The sequence below is a fragment of the Rhipicephalus microplus genome, chromosome 3, assembly GCF_043290135.1.
Source record: "Rhipicephalus microplus isolate Deutch F79 chromosome 3, USDA_Rmic, whole genome shotgun sequence".
Lineage (NCBI taxonomy): Eukaryota > Metazoa > Arthropoda > Arachnida > Ixodida > Ixodidae > Rhipicephalus > Rhipicephalus microplus.
In genome coordinates, this window is record NC_134702.1 from 160011579 (window position 1) to 160035341 (window position 23763).

Here is a 23763-nt window from a genome sequence, read left to right on the forward strand (position 1 = left end):
CGTTTGTTTCCAATATTTGCTGAACAGGGATGGATATTTGTCACAGCAGGAACAGGGCGCATAAATACGTCTTGGGTTTGGTAATCACACTTACAAGGCCTGCTTGAATTAACTCAATTGAACGGCTCTATTGAGCATGCAGAACTCGAGCCCTACCACGGTGGTCTAGTGGCTAAGGTACTCGGCTGCTGACCCGCAGGTCGCGTGATCAAATCCCAGCTGCGGCGGCTGCATTTCCGATGGAGGCGGAATTGCTGTAGGCCCGTGTGCTCAGATTTGGGTGCACGTTAAAGAACCCCAATTGGTCAAAATTTTCGGAGTCCTCCACTACGGCGTCTCTTATAATCATATGGTGGTTTTGGGACGTTAAACCCCACAAATCAATCAATCAATGCAGAACTCGAGCGTTACGTGACACAGTTCTGCAAAAGCGTACCGCATGTCTCACGTCACGCAGGTCAAATGGAGTTCATCAGTGGTGGCTGGGTAATGAACGACGAGGCCTGTGTCTTCTACACCAACACAATCGACCAGATGACCTACGGTATACGCAAACTGAAGGACATCTTCGGCAAGTGCGGCGTGCCTAGGATAGGATGGCAGATTGATCCGTTCGGCCACTCCAGGGAATACGCCTCCCTGCTGGCGCAGGTAAGAGAGACGGCAAGATTTAGTCACCCTGTACGTATTACTGGCGGAAGTTCTCTGAAAGAACCAGAAACGCACGGGAAGGTGGAATTGTCAATGGATTAAAAACTCTTGCACATGAGGTGCCGCTAGACACAAATGTTGGAAAAGTAGCCACCACTTGTGTTGTGTTCAAGGAGAAGACAAGACCGCTTGTCGAAACGATGGCTCCCATCACACCCCAAGTGCGAGAATTTTTCTTGTGGTGGAAGTTATGTTTGGTTCAGTTTAACATTGTTTCCAACAGAAATAACATTTCGTGTGCTCGAATACTCAATATATATCAGGTGTGCTTGTTTCGTGGCAGGACGTTCGCTTTCTCAGTCGGTCTCCCGCTCTTTTTTTTTCTTTTCTTTTAAGCGCACGGCTTTCATCGCCGTTCGCGGCAGCGTTACCGACAGGCCGCTCGAGGAAGGAACAGAGCGAGCGCGAAGTTTGTTAATGTATGACCCGATGGTCTCTAGCCTCACTGTCTTCAGTCAGGCACGCTGGTCCCTCAGTCGGAGCTCGTTCGCATGCAGGACTCGGAAGTGCACTTCGGCTAGCTTCTGTTGTCGTAACGGCGCTGTCGACGTTTCGATTGGTTCGCAACGCGCAAGATGCACAGAGTGGCGTGCATAGTACGCGAGTGCCACGTGGCCCCGCCGCGGTGGTCTAGTAGCTAAGGTACTCGGCTGCTGACCCGCAGGTCGCGGTTTTGAATCCCGGCTGCGGCGGCTGCGTTTCTGATGGAGGCGGAAATGTTGTAGGCCCGTGTGCTCAGATTTTGGTGCACGTTGAAGAACCCCAGGTGGTCGAAATTTCCGGAGCCCTCCACTACGGCGTCTCTCATAATCATGTGGTGGTTTTGGGACGTTAAACCCCACATATCAATCAATCAATCATCTAGTGTCACGTGGCAGTTTCTGTGGCAGTATGTAATGAATGTTGCATTGCTGCAACTGGGAATATTCAAAGCATTTGAAGATAGTTCGCGTTGCCCAAAGACGAATTCACTCAGAATTCGGACGCTGCGCTCAAATTCGCATTTCGTAGTAACGTAAATATCAATGAAGTTTTCAATTGATAGGGAACCTTCGTGCCTTATTCCTACCATTATGCAGTCCTTTTCTCTCGTTGTGCTAGTTCAGCACACGTTGCGAATGTCAGTACAATAAAATCACTCACATGGCGGTAAACGAAGATTTAATTGCGATCAACATTCGCCCCCCCTGGCGTTAAGTTGCGTGAGCCTTATCGATTCAGCCGACCCCCAAACACCGGCGCCATGCGGGACTACTATCTACCCCCTTCAGTCACGAATTATGATGTGCTGTCAGAAATGCGTCATATCGCGTGGCACAATTCCCAGCAACTCAGTATTACAACCGAAGTTATGAAATGAACGAAAGCGTTGTTCTGTGTGACTTTGGGCAGCTAAAGTTAACGAGTGTTTAATTCATTATCGAACTGTTTTGCTTCCAGTCAGCTTTAGTACTTGCATAAAAAGCATCCGCTATTAGACCCGATATACATGCATTGCTTGTTGTTTGCTTGTGTTTTGTTGCAAGCGAAGCAAAAAAATAGTTTTCACGTTGATCTTAGAATGCGTCACGTCGAACAATCGTCGAACACTGTAATGCACATTCAGCAAAATGATCCTCTGCAGCAATAGGCAGCATAGTATAGTTAGATAATTGCTAGCTGCCCACTCAGGAGGCTTGTACGAGTGTGCACACTAAGTTTCAGGCCATTTGATGAAACACGTGGTGCGTGATGTGCCATTAAAGTTGGCGTCCTTATTTGTACACACCATGGCTGAAGGGACTACTCGCACCATCTTCTTTAGGCTACCACGTTACCGCTTCCGACAATGTCGGAAACTACAAATTCCACTTTTCTGGGCTGCAGCTGCTATGGATTCATCCCGCTTGATGAGGATGAAATAAGTCGGCTTCATCTTTATAGTCCACTCAATATGAGAGCTCGGAGGGTCATTTTTATGTTTGTTAGCTGGCGCTGAAATCACATCCTTTCCGTAGGAAGGATTTTTAGGGGTGAAGCTCCTTGGGTCATAGATCGTTCCTTCCTCTGTAGTAGTAGTAGTAGTAGTAGAAGTAGTAGTAGTAGTAGTAGTAGTAGTAGTAGTAGTAGTAGTAGTAGTCATAGTAGTAGTAGTAGTAGTAGTAGTAGTACTAGTAGTAGTAGTAGTAGTAGTAGTAGTAGTAGTAGCAGCAGCAATAGTAGTATGTAGGCACCTCTAGTTTGAGTTTTTTAATAAACGGCATTGTGTGTATATGTCCCTGGAAAAGTACGACTAGATGGCGTTACTGGTTTTCACCGGATATCCACGGAGTGAATGATGATGAGTTGGGCAAAGCGTCCATACGTCCGTCCGTCTGTCTATTGTTGCGAACGCTGCCTCCGTGATCCCACCGCTGCCACCACTGTTGCGAAGCCACCTCCGAAATCCCACCGCTGACCTCCACTGTTGCGAAAGACGGCGACGCCAACCCGGTCCCACAGGCGACACTGCTTTCAACTCCGCCGGGAAGGTCACCAGCCGTTTGGTAGCGTATGTTTCTCAGCTCGCGACTGCTTCTGCGCAGAGCTGATAAGACGAGCGGACGAGACGACGGTGAGTTGAACAAGGTTTATGTACAGCATATATACAGAAGCGTTACAATTTCGGCACTGGGGCCGACAGAGACTCGAAGAGCCGAGCTCTCCTCTCTAACACATAGGTCAGCTTTTCGCCTAAAACCGCCGACTCACACACATGTCGGCTCTCCGACACGGGGACTCCTCTGACATAGGTCCGCCGATCCCGACGCGCCGCAGGGCTTCTTTTATTTGCACTGGGTCGAACCAAAATGTCCAATCAGAAGCGCCGCTGGTCGTCAGGGCAGATTCCTCCAATGGGGTCGCCGCTGGGCCACGTCAGACCCCCAGACACGAAGACGCCGGCTCGCTGTCACGTGCGCTGCTGACTCACTGCACGTGGGCCAGAGATGCGACGCGCGTCTTTACGCCGTTGAGTTGTTCGCGCCAGGCGGACTGCGGGCTGGCCTTGACCCAGATTGCCTTTTTCAGAGGCACGGACGTTTGACGAGGACTCGCTGGCATAACAGCACCCCCGCCGCCAGACAATGCACCGGAAAGACGAGCTGCTTCCACGGGGCTCGGATGTCAGGTGCGCTCGTTCGCCAGGTCCCTCCAGGTTCGCCTCCAGGGCCATGAGGAGAATACAGCTCCAGACTGTTCCGGAAACACATCCCATTTTTGACGACGGATCCCAGCTCCACTGGCTTGTCGCCACAACTTGTCGACCAGATTCACTCGTCTCTTCTGACCACCTACGGTTTCAGCACCTGTCGATGGTTCTGCAACTTGCCAAGAACGGATCGACAACAGACAACACACGACACACGCAAGTGCCCTCGGTCACCCGACAGAACACCAGACAAAGTATAGTACAACATATACCTATCTACGTGTCTATCGGAATTTTGTTCCCTCTACATCAAGAGGCACATGTGGGACACAAGACTCTTAAAGTAAGAACTTGAATTTTTCACACTCACAAAAACGCAACGAATTAGAATACCACATAAAGTTGGCCCCTTGAGATCACTCTAAACGAGAGCGCTCAGCCCAGGTCGTGATGAGGTCAAAATTTTGCCCCGAATCGCCAGCGAGAAACCGAAAGGTTGAGAAGGTACTAACTAAACGCACGGCTCAATGCGTCTGCATTAGCGTTTAGCCTTCCTTTTTTGTAGCGAACGTCAAAGTTGCGCTGTGGAGCAACATGCTCCACATCAGTAACCGGCCACTTTTAGGCGACGATACCTATGCGGCACCAAGAGCGGCTCACACTTTCGACGTTGCACAGGGGAACAACGATACGGCTTGCTACGGATTGACTCCTCACCGCTTAGCTCGATATCGTGTTCGATCCCCCTCGTGTTTCCGGGGCGGTCCGAAAACACGTCTCCAAACTCGGAACCAATCTTTCTCAGGTCCTCTTTCTCAGGTCCTCCTTCACTTAAGCTAGGCTCTAGGTTCAACTGTTCCCAGATTACTTTCGATCCCCCTTTGATTACCTGACCAGAACTAAAAATTTCTGCTTCCTCTTCCTCTGAAGCACTTAAAAGTAAATTTACGACTGCTTTCAAGTTACTGTGATAAATTTTGTTCGGCCGCCTTCCTAATTCAACTTCATAATTTGTATCGCAAGGCTTCGATAATACTTTTGCGGGCCCTTCCCAATCAACCTCAAGCTTGTTCCTTTTGGACGGCTGCAGCAGCATTACCTGATTATCAACTTCAAAAGCGCGCTTCTTCCCCGATTTCTCGTAGTGATCCTTCGACAGCACTTGTGCCGCGTTTTTGTGGCTTTCCACTAGCGCTTCAATCGAGCGATCCTCACGCTGCTCTCGAATGAGCGTCTCTCGATCAACTCTCGGCAGCTCGCTCCAACTTTCCGCTACAGGCGAGAGCGATGCAGCCCTCTCACTCTGATTCAATGGCGCCATGTCGTCTCCCCCTTCTACGGAAACCGTGCCGGTCGGTTCAGCGACGGGCCGCTCGCGCGACTGCTCACATGACTCACGCGGAAAATTTCCTTTCTGGGGTTCTGTCGACCCGCCGACAAGGTCACTTGAGAGTTCACCGCTTTGAACAAGGTCAAGCTTCCGCGCTTGCGATCGCGTGAGGGCCATGCACGCTAAGTTGGGGAAGAACGATTTGCCCTGCTCTTTGAGAAGCTGCTCTGAGTTGTTGGAGAATAGATAAGGAAAACGATCGTTTAGCGCGGCAGACACGGCCGCTTCGGTGCGAAGCTCACCGAACGGGCCTTCAATGACAACCGTGGCGATTGGTAAGCGAACACTCTGCTCCTCGGCGACTTGCCTGATCCACGCGCATTCTCCTGTAAAGTCATCCGGAGACACCAATGAAGGATGGACAACGTCCATGGTTGCCGCTGAGTCTCTAAGTGCTCGGCACGTTTTCTCATTCACCCTAACTTCTTGGAGATACGGCTCCAGCAACCGCATGTTTTTTTCTGATTCTCGGATTGTTGCGAAGGCAAACTTTTCCTGACAGTTTCTCGCGATGTGCCCTTCCTTTTTGCAGTTGTAGCAGATTAGCGACTTTCGTTTGTTTTCCGATTCAAATGCCTGTGTGGTAGAAACCTCACTCGATTTCTCCGCTTCTGTTTGCCCTTCCCCTACACTGTCCTTCGTAAGAGACGGGTCCTTCTTGAAATTACGGTGCGGAGCGGGTTTCCGTTGATCCGGTTTCTTTGAAAAGCCCTCTTTTCTCTCATCCCTTTCAACGCGCACTGCCCTGCTGTGCAACTTTCGGCGAGTATAATACTCCTCAGCTAACTCTGCTGCTTTGTTTAGCTGTACTTCCCCAAGTCTGTCCTGCAGCCAAAGTCTGACATTATCCTCGATGCAGCGGTAGAATTGCTCCAATGCAATGCATTCCACCACTTTATCGCGGTCGTCATAAACACCTTCGCCCTTGAGCCATTCGATTAAATCGGCTTTAAGACGAAACGCGAAGTCAACGTGTGACTCATTCCCCTTTTCAGCATACCGGAACCTTTGCCTGAAAGCCTCGGGTGACAACTTATAACGTCTCAAGAGCACTTCCTTAACCTCGTCATAGCTCTCAAACGCTTCCCTCGACAAGCAAGTTATCGCGTCGGACACTTCGCCGGGAAGAAGAGCTAGCTGGTTCCGCGCCCAAAGAGGCCGCTCCAAAGCGTTTCGCTCACAGACGTGTTCAAACTTGACGAGATACTTCGCCATGTCCTCGCCTACTACGAACGGTGGCAGTTGGTCCCGAATTCTAAAACCGCTGACCTGAACTGTTGGAGAAGCTACGCTAGGCGCCTGCGAACACTGTAGGATTGCCAATTCTAGTCGTTTCAACTCGAGACGCTCCTGTCTCTCGGCCTCCTCGCGACGTTCGCGCCTTTCAGCTTCTTCTCGAGCTTCGCGCCTTTCAGCTTCTTCGCGAGCTTCGCGCCTTTCAGCCTCCTCACGTTCGCGAGCTTCTACTTCTCGCCTTTCAGCCTCCTCACGGCGTGCTTTAATATCCACCCAGGCCTCATCGACTTCCTCAGCCGACACTCCCTCATCCTTCATGATCTCAAGGATCGCTTGCTTTCGTTTCGCACGGCCCAAAGTAATGCCGAGTTCCTCACAAATTTCGATGAGTTCCTTCACTTTAAGGTTCTCCATCGTTCACACTAGCCTCTTGCTGTTTGCCCCTGTTAAGAATCTACTTGCCGTACCCACTATAAGTCAACTAGCAAGACGCGCAAGCATTTTTTCACACTCCCGTGTTTACTCCCTCCGCATTAACTTTGGTTTCAAAGCGCTTCGACTTGGCTTGAAACGATCAAAGCTCACTCTAATGCTTCACACAGCCCTTCTCTAAACTACTACAACCTGAGCTAGAGTAGTCTGGTGAACTGAGGGGAAAACATCAGGCACTCACCGCATCGATGTCGCTGACGCCGGCCGATCCCGCAGCTGCCAACCACTGTTGCGAACGCTGCCTCCGTGATCCCACCGCTGCCACCACTGTTGCGAAGCCACCTCCGAAATCCCACCGCTGACCTCCACTGTTGCGAAAGACGGCGACGCCAACCCGGTCCCACAGGCGACACTGCTTTCAACTCCGCCGGGAAGGTCACCAGCCGTTTGGTAGCGTATGTTTCTCAGCTCGCGACTGCTTCTGCGCAGAGCTGATAAGACGAGCGGACGAGACGACGGTGAGTTAAACAAGGTTTATGTACAGCATATATACAGAAGCGTTACAATTTCGGCACTGGGGCCGACAGAGACTCGAAGAGCCGAGCTCTCCTCTCTAACACATAGGTCAGCTTTTCGCCTAAAACCGCCGACTCACACACATGTCGGCTCTCCGACACGGGGACTCCTCTGACATAGGACCGCCGATCCCGACGCGCCGCAGGGCTTCTTTTATTTGCACTGGGTCCAACCAAAATGTCCAATCAGAAGCGCCGCTGGTCGTCAGGGCAGATTCCTCCAATGGGGTCGCCGCTGGGCCACGTCAGACCCCCAGACACGAAGACGCCGGCTCGCTGTCACGTGCGCTGCTGACTCACTGCACGTGGGCCAGAGATGCGACGCGCGTGTTTACGCCGTTGAGTTGTTCGCGCCAGGCGGACTGCGGGCTGGCCTTGACCCAGATTGCCTTTTCAGAGGCACGGACGTTTGACGAGGACTCGCTGGCATAACGCTATGTTACGAAAAACGTAACCTCGCGTGACAGCTGCGGCATGTTCCAATGTAAAGTATACGAACATCTAGTCATGTGACATATTTCTGTGTGCTGCTCAGGAAAAAGCAACTTATTCGTGAGCTGCATGCGCCACTTTTTTATGTGTGAACAGATGGGAATGGACGGATACTTCTTCGGACGAGTCGACTACCAAGATTTCCGAGCGCGCAAGAAGGAACAGCACCTGGAATTCATTTGGAGCGGCAGCGCTAACCTTGGTAAGAAATTTTGGCACGCAATGTGAGATGCTGCTAAATGAATGAGTTATGAAACACAATAGCAAGTGTAATGTTTTCGTTTTTATTACCGTAAAGAAACTAAAATAAAAGGAAACCAATTAATCATGGCCGAAAGGGCAGACTTATAATAGAAATAAATTTAAAGAAGCTGCGGGGTTTAGACATGCTTTTTATCGTATGCGTTTGCCACTCGGAAATTGCGAAGGTCACCTGCAGTGTGCATGTATACATAAAGAGCTTGTGCGGTCTCATGTTGAAATGTGCGCACGCGAAGTAGGCATAGAGAAATATACTATATGAAGAGTGGCCACTTGAGCCTTTTCGCCGCCCAGCAAGGAAGAGTGTGACCAACCACTATATTTTGTTTCAAACATCAGATGCCACGCTGTGAAAGCTACTCAAGTAGTTCGGCCAGCAAAACGTACAACTCCGCACGATTCTTCATCACTCGCGTGAGATCCGTTTAGTGCCGGTCCACCCTCGCGTTTCTTTCTGCTCCACTTTGGCACGACTGGCGTACAGAAAAAAGAGGGGTGAACACAAAAAAACGAGGGTATCGAACGACCCTGTGGTGTCCTGTGGTGTCCTGCGATGTCCTGCACTGACACTGAAATTCCAGGTGGCCGCCATCGCGACGTACCCACAGTAGAGAGCCTGTATATGACGTCTCGGGGAAACTAAGATATATAGCCACATAATAACAGACTTTCAGCGGCGTTTTGTTTGTAACGCACATAATATATTCTTTATTTTAGCTCCAATAACGAAAGAAAAATTGAATTTTTGGTGGTAAGAACATCGAAATACTTTCTGTTGCAAATGCATCGACAGCAAGAAATCTCGCTAGCTTTCACAGCGTTGCATTTAGAAAAGGTGGTTAACGATTTAAAGTACAAGGTAATCTATATACTATGGGAGAGCATAAAGCAGCCCCGGTGGCTTGAAAACCGAAGAAAACTTGAAGAATGAAACGAAGTATAGATGGCGTTCTCGTTCTCGCTTCTACTCATTTGTAAAGACATATAATATCCGCTGCAGGATGACAATGACAACCCAAGTTTGACATCAAATTTTTGCAAACGAGAAATTTTATTGACTTGTGCGATTTTCAGTACCCGCTCTACATCGTGTCCCACTGAGGATGTTTAATGAATTACGACAAAGCGTTGTAAAGTCTGACTAGAAAGTGGTGTCTTTCTGCATTTGTTTTGCACAAAGGGTGCGCAATCATGTGGTTTATATGTGCTGTACATGTATTTCCTTTGTAGAAGCCTAATGGTAAAGACACTAGCTTATTGAGCATGAAGGTACGCATTGAAATCTCAGCATTGGAAAGAAAAATTGTCATTATTTTATTTGCGCTCAAGACATTATCGTGTCTGATTAGCCACTTCGTGGCGCTTACAGCAGCTCAGTAGCTCGGCCGCTGGGCCGTACGGGAGTGTCCACTCTTTACGTAAGTGTGTTTCTCTACGAAGTAGGTGTGAATACTTTCTAGTTACAGTACCAATTTGTGATTTCGTGACACTTCTTCTTTATTGTGTGCAGGAAAGGATGCTCAAATATTCACGGGCATCCTTCCGAACGTATACAGCCCGCCGAGGGGATTCTGCTTCGACATCTATTGCTCGGATGATGCTTTAGTGGCAAGTATTTGCGCTGTTTTTCTGTTATTTGCTAGTGTGAGAGCGCTTCGGAATTAGTCCTCCTTTAAAAAATATGATTTTTTTGCATTGCCGTAATTGATTTGGCGCCTGTGAGGTGTCCTTACATAAAGGATAGATCATATTTTCAGAAACGACCTTGAGTATTGCTACACGTAAATATTTATGGTTTCTGTAAAATCTCGCGAAAGAAAAGAATCCATATGAATATTGTTTTAGTTGGGTTCAAATAATGCGATTGCCGTGAAAAACATAACGGTAATTCTTGTAACGCCACTCACCGTATGAATGCCCATTTAAAGTGCGCAATTCACCAGAAAGGCTGTTTCCATCAAAACGGTGATGGCGTGTTCCCTGCATTTCATTCCGGGTGTTTTGAAAAACGAACGAAAAGTGCTTGGGACAAAACGTTGAAAGTGAATAATCACAACCACAGTATAGCTATGAAGCACGTGGTAGCAAAGGATGACTGTCTGATGACCACCTGCGCAGGTGGATGACCACCTGCGCTCGATAGAAAGGCACATAACGATACTAACACAACGCCAAGCTAAACCTTTTTCTTCACTAAAATTTACCTTGGTATTACGTCACAGGTAACCTTCAAAATCACGTGACTGTCCCGCGTGTCAGGCGATCGAAAGTTCCTATTGCGCTCTTAGTACTTTGAAAGCTGCTGCCGCACCATGCGGCAAAGAATGCTAAACGACAGCAGCCATACGGGGTCACTTTAAACGTAAAACGATCATCGCGTGGCGGACTACGGCTTGCGTTGTGGGCCCCTGTTTTCACGCAGCACTTATTGAGTGAAGAGTTTGTAAAATGTGTACATTCGCATGAATATTTTTGTTCATTTTGCTTGATACTTCTTGTCTTACAGGACGACCCAGATAGCGACGAGTACAACGTCAAGAGTAGAGTTGACGACTTCCTTATCTACGTGAACGAAACGGTACGTGTACCATGCTTTGACGTTTTGAGAATCAAAGCTACAGCATTTTCGTTTTTCGACAGCTCTTTCACGCAAGTTCCTAAGCTCTCGCGCTATACGCGCGTATCGTGGCTCCACACTTCTCAAACTGGACTGGACGGGTTTCTAGAATGGGCTTCAGAGCGCTAGGTCAGACAGATATAGTTTATTTCTCTGCCACAGTGGCAAGCGATGTACCCTAAAAAATTTGCAGTCACCTCATTTACTTGCGCCTAACGTTGAAACTCAAAGCACGTTTGCAAGGTAATTTCAAGGGTAAGGAGAATCTCTTTTTCGTTTTTGACATAAAAGGAATGTGCGTAATGAACAAGGGAGTGTTATGTAATTTATATGTAGCTACTGAATAAAGAAAGAAACTGTAGAAAATCAACGGGATATTATCTAAAGCACTTGTTATCCACCGATGCAATAAGGCCCATTGGTAGGCAAAACCGGGTGTCATTAAGGGCCTGTATTTCTAAACGTTGAAAAGTGCTTAAATACACTAAATCTTGTGAAATAACTAATCTGTGTTAGTCTATACCAATTGAATCTCTGTGTTCTTTAAAATTACCTATTGCAGGCAGCCTTCTACAAGTCGAACAATATCCCAGTTACCATGGGAAATGACTTCAATTACCAGAGTGCCGGCCACTGGTTTACCAACTTGGACAAGCTGATTCATTATGTGAACCTGCGGGTAAGAATGATTTTTTGGCGCACTGACAGTGCTGTTATAAAGGAACTTTTAAGGTTTTAAGAAAAAAGTCGCCGCTTTGCCGCAAAAGCGAAGCAATGAATGCGATAGCAACAAATTTGAAGGTCACGCGAAGAGTGGCACAGAAATCTGAAGGTGCCCCTCGTTGCTCACGCACAAATGACGCATGAAACGTGCTCATAGGTGCAGATGAACGTGATTAAGCGTCCCAGATGTTATTTCGCTGTCTGAAAAGTCCGCCCTTTACGCAAACGGAGACTTCAGCTAGTGCAGCGACCATTGTGCACCCGGTAATTACAACAGAATCGTTTCGGTGAAAGCCCAAGGCGTACGATTGTCCCCACCGCGAGAGCGTCCCCTCTCCGCGGGGCAAAGTACTCGTGGGAAGTGAGAGTACACGCCGCGGCGTCGTGACGGTCTGACGACGCGCGCTCATTGCGCCATCTTGCTGGTAATGCTGAAAACACGATAGTAGTCCCCCCCCCCCTCCCGAGGCGCCCATCTCCAGCGGTAAGTAGCAGATATAAAGAGCTTGCCGTTTGAACGTTGAAAAAATGCTCCAGCGAGGCTCAGTGGCTGAAGCCGCACGCTCACAAATCAGAGGTCGGAGATTCAATTTCGCGCACCGAGTTCTTTTTCTGGATTATTTTTTTTTCTTGCGTTTCGTACATATGGATACGTATACATATACGGTGAATGACGGTGACGCCCAAGTTCACGCCGGCGGAGAAATCCAGCTGAGAGTGGCCATATATTTGCTATTGCAATAAAAATTCCGCCCAGTCACCCTGAACAGAATATTGATACAAGCCATCATTGCATCATAGAATGGGCCATAAAGGCGACGAAGATGACGATTGAACAAAAGCTCGTGTTGTTGTTGGCACTCCGCCATCTTGGTTCAAGGACACTGTGTACTCCGTGTAGAATCTGTTATTATATTTCTACCCTCTGCCTACTCGCAACCCGTGATATTTTGGTGGAGGTGCGGGGTCGCCTCCACTACACCGACTTCTTCTCTTATAATCATATGGTGGTTTTGGGACGTTAAACCCCACATATCATCAATCAGACATACAGCATAAAGCTAAGTATTCATTTCAATAAAGAGAACAAGCAAACAAGCACTGAAACCGCATGTTCAATGATGAGGTGCCAGTGAACAATGGGAACATCCTCCGACGTTTTCCCGGCAAGGATTACCCGGCGGCTGTTTTGCACTTCACGCGAGGGTTTCTAATGACCTCAGATGGCCCTTCCTGATCCGCTCGCGTTTGCCGCGTTTATGTACAAGAAGGAGATTCGTATAGCCACACATTTAGTTCATTTTAGGACTGCTATGGGTTGACCACAAAAATTAAAGACACTAGAGGAACGGCAATACTGCTTGGCGAATGGAACATGTTCCCCTTACTGAAAATGCTTTCTGAACCAACCATGTTCACAGCAACCGCAAAGTGGTTATCAGTACCTTTGCTAAAAAGTAAAACATGTAGTGGGCGCTGTATAGTGGGCGCTGTATTCGTGTAGTGAGCGCTGTATTTGCTACAACTTTGCTAACTAGCCCCCATCCAAGCGTGGATTGGAACTATAATTTTCCTAGGTTACGTCTGTGCAGAAAACTCAATCGGCATTTGTCGGTCGTGTGCTTACTTTTTCCTGACCAGTGGTGCCGTGGAATCTACCCAATTTGTGTGACAAGTTGATGTGAGGAGTCTCTGTCTACGTAGGACAGATAAATTTTCGTTTTGCTTAGCCATATACAGCTCTGTTATTTTAAAAAAGTGTGGTTTAAACGGCATAATGGTGGCTTACGAACATGCATCGTCGCAGATCTTTGCGTGCGTTTGTTTCGTTCAGCACACTGAAAGCAGGGACAATGCCTCGATACGACCTAATCGTAGTTGCATGCTCAGGGAGTATACAACTAGTTTACAACTCTTGTTGCAGTCGGAAGACACCAAAGTGAATCTACTCTACTCGACGCCTTCGTGCTACCTGAAGGCCTTGCACGAGTCGGGCGTCACGTGGCCCAACAAGACGGATGACTTCTTCCCCTACGCAAGTGATCCCCACGCCTATTGGACAGGATACTTCACCAGTCGACCGGCCTTTAAGTACCTCGACCGATACGCCAACAACCAGCTACAGGTACTAGGAACATTTCAAGGGGGTTGCTTCTTGGGCAAGTGGTTACATGGTTACAAAAGAAGAAAGGCATTAAAACGACAAGATAGAAAACAAGAATCGCCAGCAGAAGCAGAGACAGTTAGATAAAGCGGGCTACTTCTGTTGGTGGCCGCCTCTATTTGTGTGTCTCAGTCTTCTCAATATTTTTTTGTGTTTAGATACTTTTTCGGAGTATGACTGACACTTTTCTAGAATATGTACACTAGCGTGAATTGTGGTAATGGCTTGTTGTTCCAGGCGGCTAAACAATTAGGTGTCTTGGCTGGCCCCAGGGAAGTCACGGAAGCCTCTCTTGACGTATTACGTAAGTGTACTTTATTTTATATAATGTCTACCCGTGAGCAAACATTCATTTTTTCAGCCTTCACCGGATAAAAACATTTGCCGTGAAAAATGGCAAGAAAAAATTATAGATTTTACGTACAGTGGGAATCCATGATATGCGAAGCACGAATGAGGAAGGTTGAATTGTCGAAGTAAAATCACCGAGCATTATGAGGCAGACTTTAATTATGCCGTACACGACTTTCATGTCATGATTATCATGTTTGCGCCTGGAATTTTGCGATCAGTCTATTCACGTCACGTAATACCGAATTTGGTACATGTGAAGCCATAGCGAAGCAACCACAAGCGCGCTATGAGCATAGCATGTCATGTTTTACGCGACACGCTTGCCATGATTTTTATGTTTGGACGTGTCATTTATCTTCGTCGTCTATTCACGAGAGGTAATACCAAATTTGGTATATGTGAAGCGATCTAAACGGCCACGAGCGCATAATGAGCATGGTATGTAGTCATTTTTTATATGACATGCATATGAGAGATTATCATGTTTGCAACAGTCCTATACCTTCATCGTCCACTCACGTAACGTAACGCCAAATTTGGTACGTATATGGGGAACTAGCGAAATGGCCCTGATCGAAATATGAGCGTAGCGTGCAGTTATGTTTCACATGACACGCATATCACGATTATCATGTGTGAACGTTTTATTTATGTTCGTCGTCCGTTCGCGCCATTTATTACCAGGTTTGGTATATTCTTGCGAAATGGATGCGAGCGCATCAACAGCATGGCATGTAGTCATGTTCTCACATTACACGCATGTCATAAGCATTATGTTTTAGCAGTAACACACCTTCGTCATCTATTGACGCCGCGTTATACCAAATTTGGTGTATGTGAAAATCGCGAAATGACTGCTGGTGAATCGTGAGCATGGCATATAGTCATGTTGTTACATGACACGCATGGCGCCGGTTAAGGTACTCGGCTGCTGACGAACAGGTGGCGGGATCGAATCCCGGTTGCGGCGGCTGCTTGTTCGATGGAGGTGAGAATGCTGTAGAACCGTGCGTTCAGATTTGGGTGAACGTTAACGAACCACAGGAGGTAAAGATTTCCGGAACCCCCTTCTACGGCATCTCTTATAACTTTTAGGCAGTTTTGGTACGTTAAACCTTACATCTCAATCAATTAGATGACACGTATGTCATGATATCCACGTGAGGCCTGTCACTCATGTTCATCATGTATGCAGTCATGCCATACCATACCTTTGGCGCTATGTTATGTGAACAAAACCACCGCAGGAGCCGCAAGACCCTAACATGTTTACATGACATCCATGTCATACATGTCATGAACTTCATGTCATGACTAGTCACTTATGCTCGACGTACAGTAATGTTATGACATACCAATTTCGGTATATATCCCATTATCCAAACGGCCAGGAGAGCTAAAAGTCCTCGGTGGCTAGATAGATAGACAGGTATATAAATGCAAACTCGCCGAAGTTCGTTAAAAAATGCTTCATATTTAAAAAGTATGCTTGACCCATCCGTCATAAAAATCGGTAAAACGCGAAATTGAACATGTCCTTACAGGAATATTTTAATGTTTACTGTGTAGTTACGTAACAGAACTTGGGCAATGTGTAGTGGTGTTTGACAGCTACAGCTCCGCTTGACGTGATTGCATCCACATTGAGGTTAAGTCACACATACACATCTCGACGACTAACGTCCACCATGAATGATTAAACAGACCCATAGTCATGGATGCATGTGGTAGCTGTAGTAGTTAACGGTGAGAGTGGAATCAAAGAAGGCGATGTGACATCCAGAAGGTCATGACTTATTGGACACTGAACTTGGGCTAAGTTCACTTGTCATGAGAGTGCCCGACTACTGCCCGACTTGAGGGAGACGAAACGCACATCGTGTCTTGCTTTTGGCCAGCTGCGACTATTCACGCGGCGAGCGTAAGGGGGTAACGCATAGCTGTATACCAGGCTGTAAATCCAGGTGAACCAGGTGTGTTCCAGAGGTTGTCAGGCTATCATGTTATCGGTTGGCGCTATGAGCGACGCTGACGCTGGGGCTAAGATCGCCCCCTGGGGGTGTATTGAGGCGTTTACCAAATTACGCTTCTACTATTGGAAACGCGCCAAATAGACCAATCTCACCACGAGTGACACTACGCCACTGGTACTTGGAATAAACGGCACGTTCGGCGGCATCGGCGAGATGCAACAACGATCTTTAGCAACCACATTTGTATGAAATGGGATGATTGGTTTCCCGTGCTGTGTGCTGGGATGCTAATCGAGCAGTCAACATGGAACGAAAAGACTCGAGTATTTCACGTGTTTTCAAAGAATATCATACTCGATAATCGGTGAATTTCGACGGAGCGAGAAGCACCGCGCTCTTTCAGTGTGCAGTTGAAAGTGTTCGCAAGTTCAGTGTGTACAACATAATGCATGATAGTTCAGCAGTGCTCTAAATACAGCACTATTGCATCACAACAAGCTTTATGTGCGACCGGTGGGCCGATCAGCGACAGTGTAACTTCGCCGTCAGAGGTGCGAAACGGGATACAACGTATTTTCAGAGCAACATAGAGATCGCCTTAACGGACCACTCACTAAAGGCGGTGGTGACCATGAAGTGTATTGCATGATTGAGGCCTGTGATAGAAGTGATGCTTATAAGTGCGTGTGGCACGTGTACGCAGCTGCACGCCAGGCAGTGCACAGTAAAAACTCTGCCGTGCCAGTATCGCAACCAAGAACGCCGCCGGAATCACCCCATTCCTTTCAAGATGGGATATCATGAACGCGACTTACAGGGGCAACAGTGCTAGCAAAGCTTAGCTTCTTATATGAGTGTAGGCGCACTACAGTTTCGAAGCGGTAGGCCTATCGACGATACCGGCACCGGGCCATCAATCAGCTGAAGCCGTCGCCGGTAGCCGCGGAGTGGACTACCAGTTATCCTCCGCACTGTGTGTGTCACCATAGCCTCTAACTGACTTACCCATCCTTTGTGCACTAGGAAATATATTGCTGTTCACAGGATTTATGTAACGGTAAGGTTTTAAAACGGCAAGTGGCAGTCGACGTTACATGCAGGCGTTTCACGGAGACTGTTTCATAATCCTTCACTTTGATCTAAGACCTGCGTTCGTAACTGAGTGTACATAAAAGGTGTTGCTTGGACGGAAAAGATGTGCGAAGAAAGATTGCCCGCAGCTTCCCTCGGGGGAACACTGAGGAGGATGCGGAGCTTATAATTGGTTAACGGGGTGTTAAAGTGCGACTTACTTGGGTCGATGGCTAAATTGGTTAACGTGGTTGTGAAATGGGGTGTTAAATTGCGACTTACTTGGGTCGATGGCTAAATTGGTTAACGTGGTTGTAGGAGGGGGTGTTAAATGAGTGAACACGTACACACGTATGCGAAAGGGCGGCGCTGGTCGAAGGGACGTCGATCATTGTGTTTGTGGATTCGTTGGAATTCATTTCACCGCGACCTTGGACGTCGACGCGCCGTACAAACCAACCGACGAGCGGCAACTGTGCGAGCGAGTGCCGACCTTGAGTATATATATAGCGCGACGGCGCATGCACTGTCAGCTGTTGAATGTTCTCGAAGCGCGACGGCGCATGCGCGTCCACTGGAGAATCAGGAGAATTGTAGAATGTTCTCGAAGGGGAGAAGTGCGCGCGGCACAGATGGTGGGTGACGGTGCATGCGCGCGTCAGCTGTCGAATGTTCGAGAAGGGGGAGAAGCGCAACGGCGCATGCGCGCGCGTCAGCTGCCAATGTTCTCGAAGCGCGACGGCGCATGCGCGCGCGTCAGCTGCCGATGTTCTCGAAGCGTGACGGCGCATGCGCGCTACATTATACAGCTAGCGAATGTTCGTGAAGAGGAGAAGCGCACGCGGTGTGTAGAGGAGAAAGGGTGCACAGATGGTGGAGGAGTGAAGCGCGCGCGGTGTGTAGAGGAGGAAGGGATGCACAGATGGTGGAAGAAGGAGGAGGAAGCTTGCGGACGGCGCCGCACTACAAGCCTCGAGTATTAGATGCTCCGCATCTAAAACGCCAGGCCTGTGCGGAAGGCGCAGCACAGTCACAGCGAAAGCTAGAAGGCCTTTCAGAACCTTTTCTAAACGCTTATTGGGTAACTACTGCAAGCGCACTTGCTTGATGCACACTACGTAATTAATAATAAGTTTATTTGGGTAGTAGGCGGCCATATGTTATTCGTCGTCATTCTTCGAGGAATTATGGATGCAGTGGGTATGCGCCACAGTTAATAGGGGAACAAAAACAAGCTTTTGAGATAGGTAGGAGCATTGGACGGCCCACTCGTTACGCTATTCGCATTATGGGATGACTGTTTGGTCTTTGACTGTTTTGAAACACTTTATCGGTAGCATTAACGCGATTGCTTTCCCGATATCAAGCCTGCCTAAGGCAATTTTGCGCACATGTCGCAAGCACTGGTGTATCTCAGTGGTAGAATACTCGGCTGGCACACAGCGTACCCGGGTTCGAGCACCACTGTGTGATCAGCGCTAGGTCAAGCCTGCCTAAGGCAAGTCAGACAACATGTTACAAGCACCGGAAGAACTCAGTGGTTGAATACTAGGCTGGCACCTGGTGGACCCGGGTTCGAGCTCCACTGTGTCATTGGTGCTAGGTTTTTTTTTCTAATTTCGCGCGATGTGGATACGGACACCGGCGGCGACGGCAGCGGCGAACAACTGCGCGTGAGCTGAGCTGTGAAAGCTCATAACAGCTTTCGCTGTAAAAGCTTTTATATGAATTCAGCGAAGCGAAGCAAGCGCATGAACACGCCGACATGACATGGCCACATGTAAGCACTGTCGACTGCTTCTTTTCTTTGTCTTAACGCAAGGATGTGCAGTGTAACCTGAAATACAGTAACATGCACTGAAGGTTGGGACTCGAGTTGTCGCCAGGTTGACTTGTCTTCTGAAAAAAAAAATCTGAAAAAAAATCTGATATCTAAATCTTAAATCTTAATTGTCTTATGCACTGTTTATTCATCCCAAACGCAAAAATACTTGAAACAGGCAGTAAGCAGGCGCCCATGCAGCGCCCTGAGTACTCAATCCAAGATGGCCACAGTGGTGTTGTCGGAAAACCGCGCATGCGCACGTCATCTGCTGAGAGCAGTCTGTCGAATGGATGCTTATAAACGGCGCTTTGAAGGAAATAATCGCGGATGTCACGATCACGATGCATTACTGCAAGTTACCAAGAGCGCTGTAAGAGGGCTGTGCACATAAAAAGCGTATTTTTAAAAGCGTGCGAAGTAGGGAACCATGGCGCATCGATAAATGCAAATAAATGTGACCGTGGCGCAGCAGAAAGCGTGCCCGGCATCTGTTCTCACGAACTCAGAGGTCGTGGGTTCGATTTCTATTGATGAAACAGTTTTCTTTGTGTTGTGGTCATGCGCATTTTTTCGTCGTCATTTTCCTGGTGGAAATACGTCACTGAATTCTTTGTTTACCCCAACATAAAACTCCTTAATGTAAAAGGTACCATTATCATCTGTTGCAGGTGAAACATTGGCTGTTGGTCAGCACCACGACGCAATAACGTGAGTACAAACATTCACCTGTGTGTCTCTACACAAGGCATTCACGTGTTCGCGATCGTAGAAATTTTGTGCAACCGAGTAAGTCAGCCTTTGCCTTTGCCACCATTGGAGAAGTCGCGTGATCACATTACGACTTCTTGTCGCTCAGAAGCCTATAGTTACCACTGTTACCGTATTCATGGGTGCTCTGTAGCTCTTCGCATGACCCTTACCGCTAAAGTCACGCAGCCATGCCGTAGAGCTTGCGACTCTGTTAGGCAGTGGTATATCTTTGCACCGGTGCGCGCATATGATTTACCTTTGATTCCCTATAGTAGAGAGAGATAGAAGTAAATAGCAATGGAAACACTTGAAGGTTAACCAGGTTTCTTTCAATCTGCTATTCTACACGGGAGATTGATTGATTGATATGTGGGGTTTAAGGTCCCAAAACCACCATATGATTATGAGAGACGCCGTAGTGGAGGGCTCCGGAAATTTCGACCACCTGGGGTTCTTTAACGTGCACCCAAGTTACACGGGAGAGGGGTGAAGGGAAGGAAAATAGAAGCGAAAAGAAGAAGAAGAAGAAGAAGAAGAAGAAGAAGAAGAAGAAGAAGAAGAAGAAGAAGAAGAAGAAGAAGAAGAAGAAGAAGAAGAAGAAGAAGAAGAAGAAGAAGAAGAAGAAGAAGAAGAAGAAGAACGCAACAAAACTAGCGTGCAAATAGCATCGTTCACCACGCATACCCAGAAGCCACAAACTCAGATCTGTGTCAGAGCAAAGTTCGTCTGATCGTCCTCAGTAATTAAAAAAAAACACGTGACGTCAGTGAATACTTACAAGGACTGGCCCCAAGCTACCCAGATTCTGCATTGCGCTTCGAGCTGGTGGAAAGCTAGTTCTGGTTACGCACCATATATAGATTCAACGGTGTACATATATGCTAGCGTTAACTGCCCTTTCTTCGCCTTCTTCGCCTACGTTTTCGTTATCTCTATGTCGTCAAAAATTATTTCAGTGGAACCGCCAAGCAGGCTGTTGCCAATGACTACGTCAAGCACATCTCTATCGGTCTCCACGCAAGTGATGTGAGTAGGTGTATCTTTACACACGTCTGTGATTTAGCAAGGATATTGGTTTAGGTGAATAACCGTATCCGTTCGCTACTATTTTCTTTTTCAGAAATATGCAAAGTATGCTTTCGAGAAACTTCTAGGTCTACACCCGCAAGCGAAGGTGCCAGAACTTGTCCGCTGCCACACTCTAAACATCAGTGCCTGCGATATTACCGAAAAGTCTAAAAAGGTGAGTGGCTACGCTTAGAGACACCCTCACGAATTTTGCATGAAACAATTACTTAACATGCACATATAAAACGCGAAAGAAGAAATCCTCACAGTTGGAAAGTGTGCGCATAATAATGTCTTCACTACAATCTAATGCTTTATTAGCATCTGAAAAACTCCTCAAATATACCCTGTTTTTTTCAGTGAAAAATGAAGGGAGATCATAATCCAAGCCAGCCAAGTAACAATATACAACACATTCTCTGTCGTTAACTTTGCCTTTAGAAGAAAAGCTTAAACAAGAATCTTTTGAAGAAACAGGAATAGAAGTCAGCGGAAAATATCTCACATTTTGCCAATGACATTGCACTTTTCCCCAATGACTGTGCAAATAGAAACAAATGATTGATGTTCTCAACTCGGAGTGGGCTAACGTAGGGGTGAAGATTGCAAGGCGTGAGAAATAAAATGGCAATAAAAATAAGGTGTCACTACCTGAAATATGTTTAGTACTTCGTAGGATCCACCCTACATGCCTAAAGTTCTAAATCTTGCCACAAGAATAAAAATTTATGAATTTCGTACGTCACCTTCACATCTGGGGGCGATGATAAGGGCATTATTTAAAAGATTCCAAAAACAATTTGTATACCTGCTATTTGATTCCAACGTCAAACAAACAAGTGAAAAACTCGCTTCTTAAGAGGAATTTTCGTGTATTCGCATGACTATGACGCAGGCAATCTTTGTGACGCTTCTATCGTTTCAGCCCATGTTGCATGGTCATTCGTATCAACGATAGTTCTTGCACAGTTATTGGGGAGAGTCCTTTAGGGATGTTCATCCCTTGTTTGTACGTGATCAGCGATAATTTCACCTTTGCCAACTGCCCTTTACTTCGTCCTTGCAAACATCCCACTACACACCATCAGCAATCCACCACTTCACCGATCGTAAAGCAAACACTGTTCAGAAGTAGCCAATATTAAATACAAGGTGGTCGCGTACTTGTATCCAGGTGCGCGTTCGAGAACCATAGATTGCCCTGCTATGTTCATTCCTTGTTTGTACGTGACCACCTTTAGTTTCACCTTTGCAAACTGCCGATTACTTCGACCTTGAAAACATCGCATTACGCCCCATAACTAATCCACCACTTCACCGATCATAAAGCTGTTATAATGAAGGGGGAACAAAGCGACTTATAGCTACTAACTACGATTAATAAAATTTTTTGTATAGATACATATACAGTGTTTGTAACGTCTTTGATGGTGTAGTGGGCGATATTCGTGGATGGTTCATGGTTTAGCGATGAAACCCTCCACCGCTTCGTCCCACTCATCATTATTCACTCCATGAATATGCTATGATTTTTTTCTCTGTCCTCTCAAAATACATAAAACATTCTTGGATAGTGCCAATGTTCACAAATTAGCTCTTAATAATTTATTAATCACCTACACTCTGTCAATAAAGTGAGTGGAGGCCATGTCTTGTTTGCAGGTCGTCATTTAGGTGTCGTACTTTTAAATTGTAGTCAATGGTTCAGCCTTCGGTTGTAAGTGATAATATTCATTTCCTACACTTTTAAATATAGTAATTTATTATTTGTTCTCTGGTTTTTCAGTTTTCTGTGTTAGCTTACAACCCGCAAGCGACACCTTTCCACGTCCATCTGAGGGTACCAGTTGTGGGTGAAGGCTGGCGTGTATTCGACAGCAATCGCGCGGAGGTGCCTGCGGAAGTAAGTTGAACAGCTGAAATCTTGTGGCACAATCGTTGTGCCCCACTGTATTTTGTACACGTTGTGATTTCACGTTGTGGGTGCGGCTACACGTCCAGCAGCCGCTCTATAGTGGCCAAAACTAATAATATACAAGAATAGACACGAGGCGTGCCTATTCAGAATCTATTTTCACACTGATTCGTATAGCATCGACTAAGATGGAGGACAGCACGCACAACCGACAGACCACTTCCTCGTTGTCGTCTTCTGACCGCTGATATGTCAGCTACGTGGCAATATATTTGTTCGTCCTGCAGAAGCTTTTAAAAGCATAATGTCCATAGATTCGGGCCGCCGTATTGACAGAAATACATGCGACGAGAACTTTCATGGCTCAGATTACGCATAGATAAATACAGTGCCTATGATGCTCAGCAAAGAAGAAAAGGCAGATGCAAGGAAGGGAGGCTAACTAGAATAGTGTCCGGCTGGCTACTGTACGCTTGAGGAAAGAAGAAGGACGAGAGAGAGGATGAAAAGCATGCCCAAAATTAGCTATATAAAAGTCAGCCGGTAACGTCTGTCCGTGACGTAAAAGGTCTTAAACTTAGGAGAATAGCGTTTGACAGCACCGTATGGTGCCTTTGCGAGGCACGAGATCCAGAGATGGATATTGCCTTGGTTGCTGCGAACGATATTTACAACGCTGAACTTCAACCTCCATCTTGACTTCGTCCACGTGAAGCTTCGCTTCTTTGTCGGTTTTGGTTGGGGGTAGCCTTTACAAAAGCATATATAACCCTCATTCGATTAACCGACAGTGCGGAATGCGACGTCTGCGGCATCGAAAAAGACATCGACCATGTGCTATGCCGTTGCCCTCAATTTGCCTCTGAGAGACCAAAACTGTCTGACGCATTGCGACAATTGGACGATCGGCTAGTCCCTGTGTAGATGCTGCTAGAGCACCATCCTCATCCTTCGTAGGCTCAAAAGGCCATCAAAGCGCTCTTGCGCATTTGAAGACTATGCGGGTCTATGTGAACGCCTTTACCTTTTGTGAGTGC

General features: G+C 47.1%; 1 protein-coding gene across 1 annotated transcript in view; it reads left to right on the plus strand.

Moving 5' to 3' along the window:
- LOC142803982 (lysosomal alpha-mannosidase-like) overlaps positions 1–23763 on the plus strand; it is a 105360-nt gene that overhangs the window by 38754 nt on the left and 42843 nt on the right. Inside the window, exons 4-14 of the mRNA XM_075890382.1 lie at positions 458–651; positions 8102–8207; positions 9777–9874; positions 10773–10844; positions 11446–11562; positions 13531–13731; positions 14008–14074; positions 19662–19701; positions 20700–20769; positions 20864–20986; positions 22598–22714. Coding sequence (XP_075746497.1) covers positions 458–651; positions 8102–8207; positions 9777–9874; positions 10773–10844; positions 11446–11562; positions 13531–13731; positions 14008–14074; positions 19662–19701; positions 20700–20769; positions 20864–20986; positions 22598–22714 — 1205 coding nt within the window. The remainder of the gene's footprint in view (positions 1–457; positions 652–8101; positions 8208–9776; positions 9875–10772; positions 10845–11445; positions 11563–13530; positions 13732–14007; positions 14075–19661; positions 19702–20699; positions 20770–20863; positions 20987–22597; positions 22715–23763) is intronic.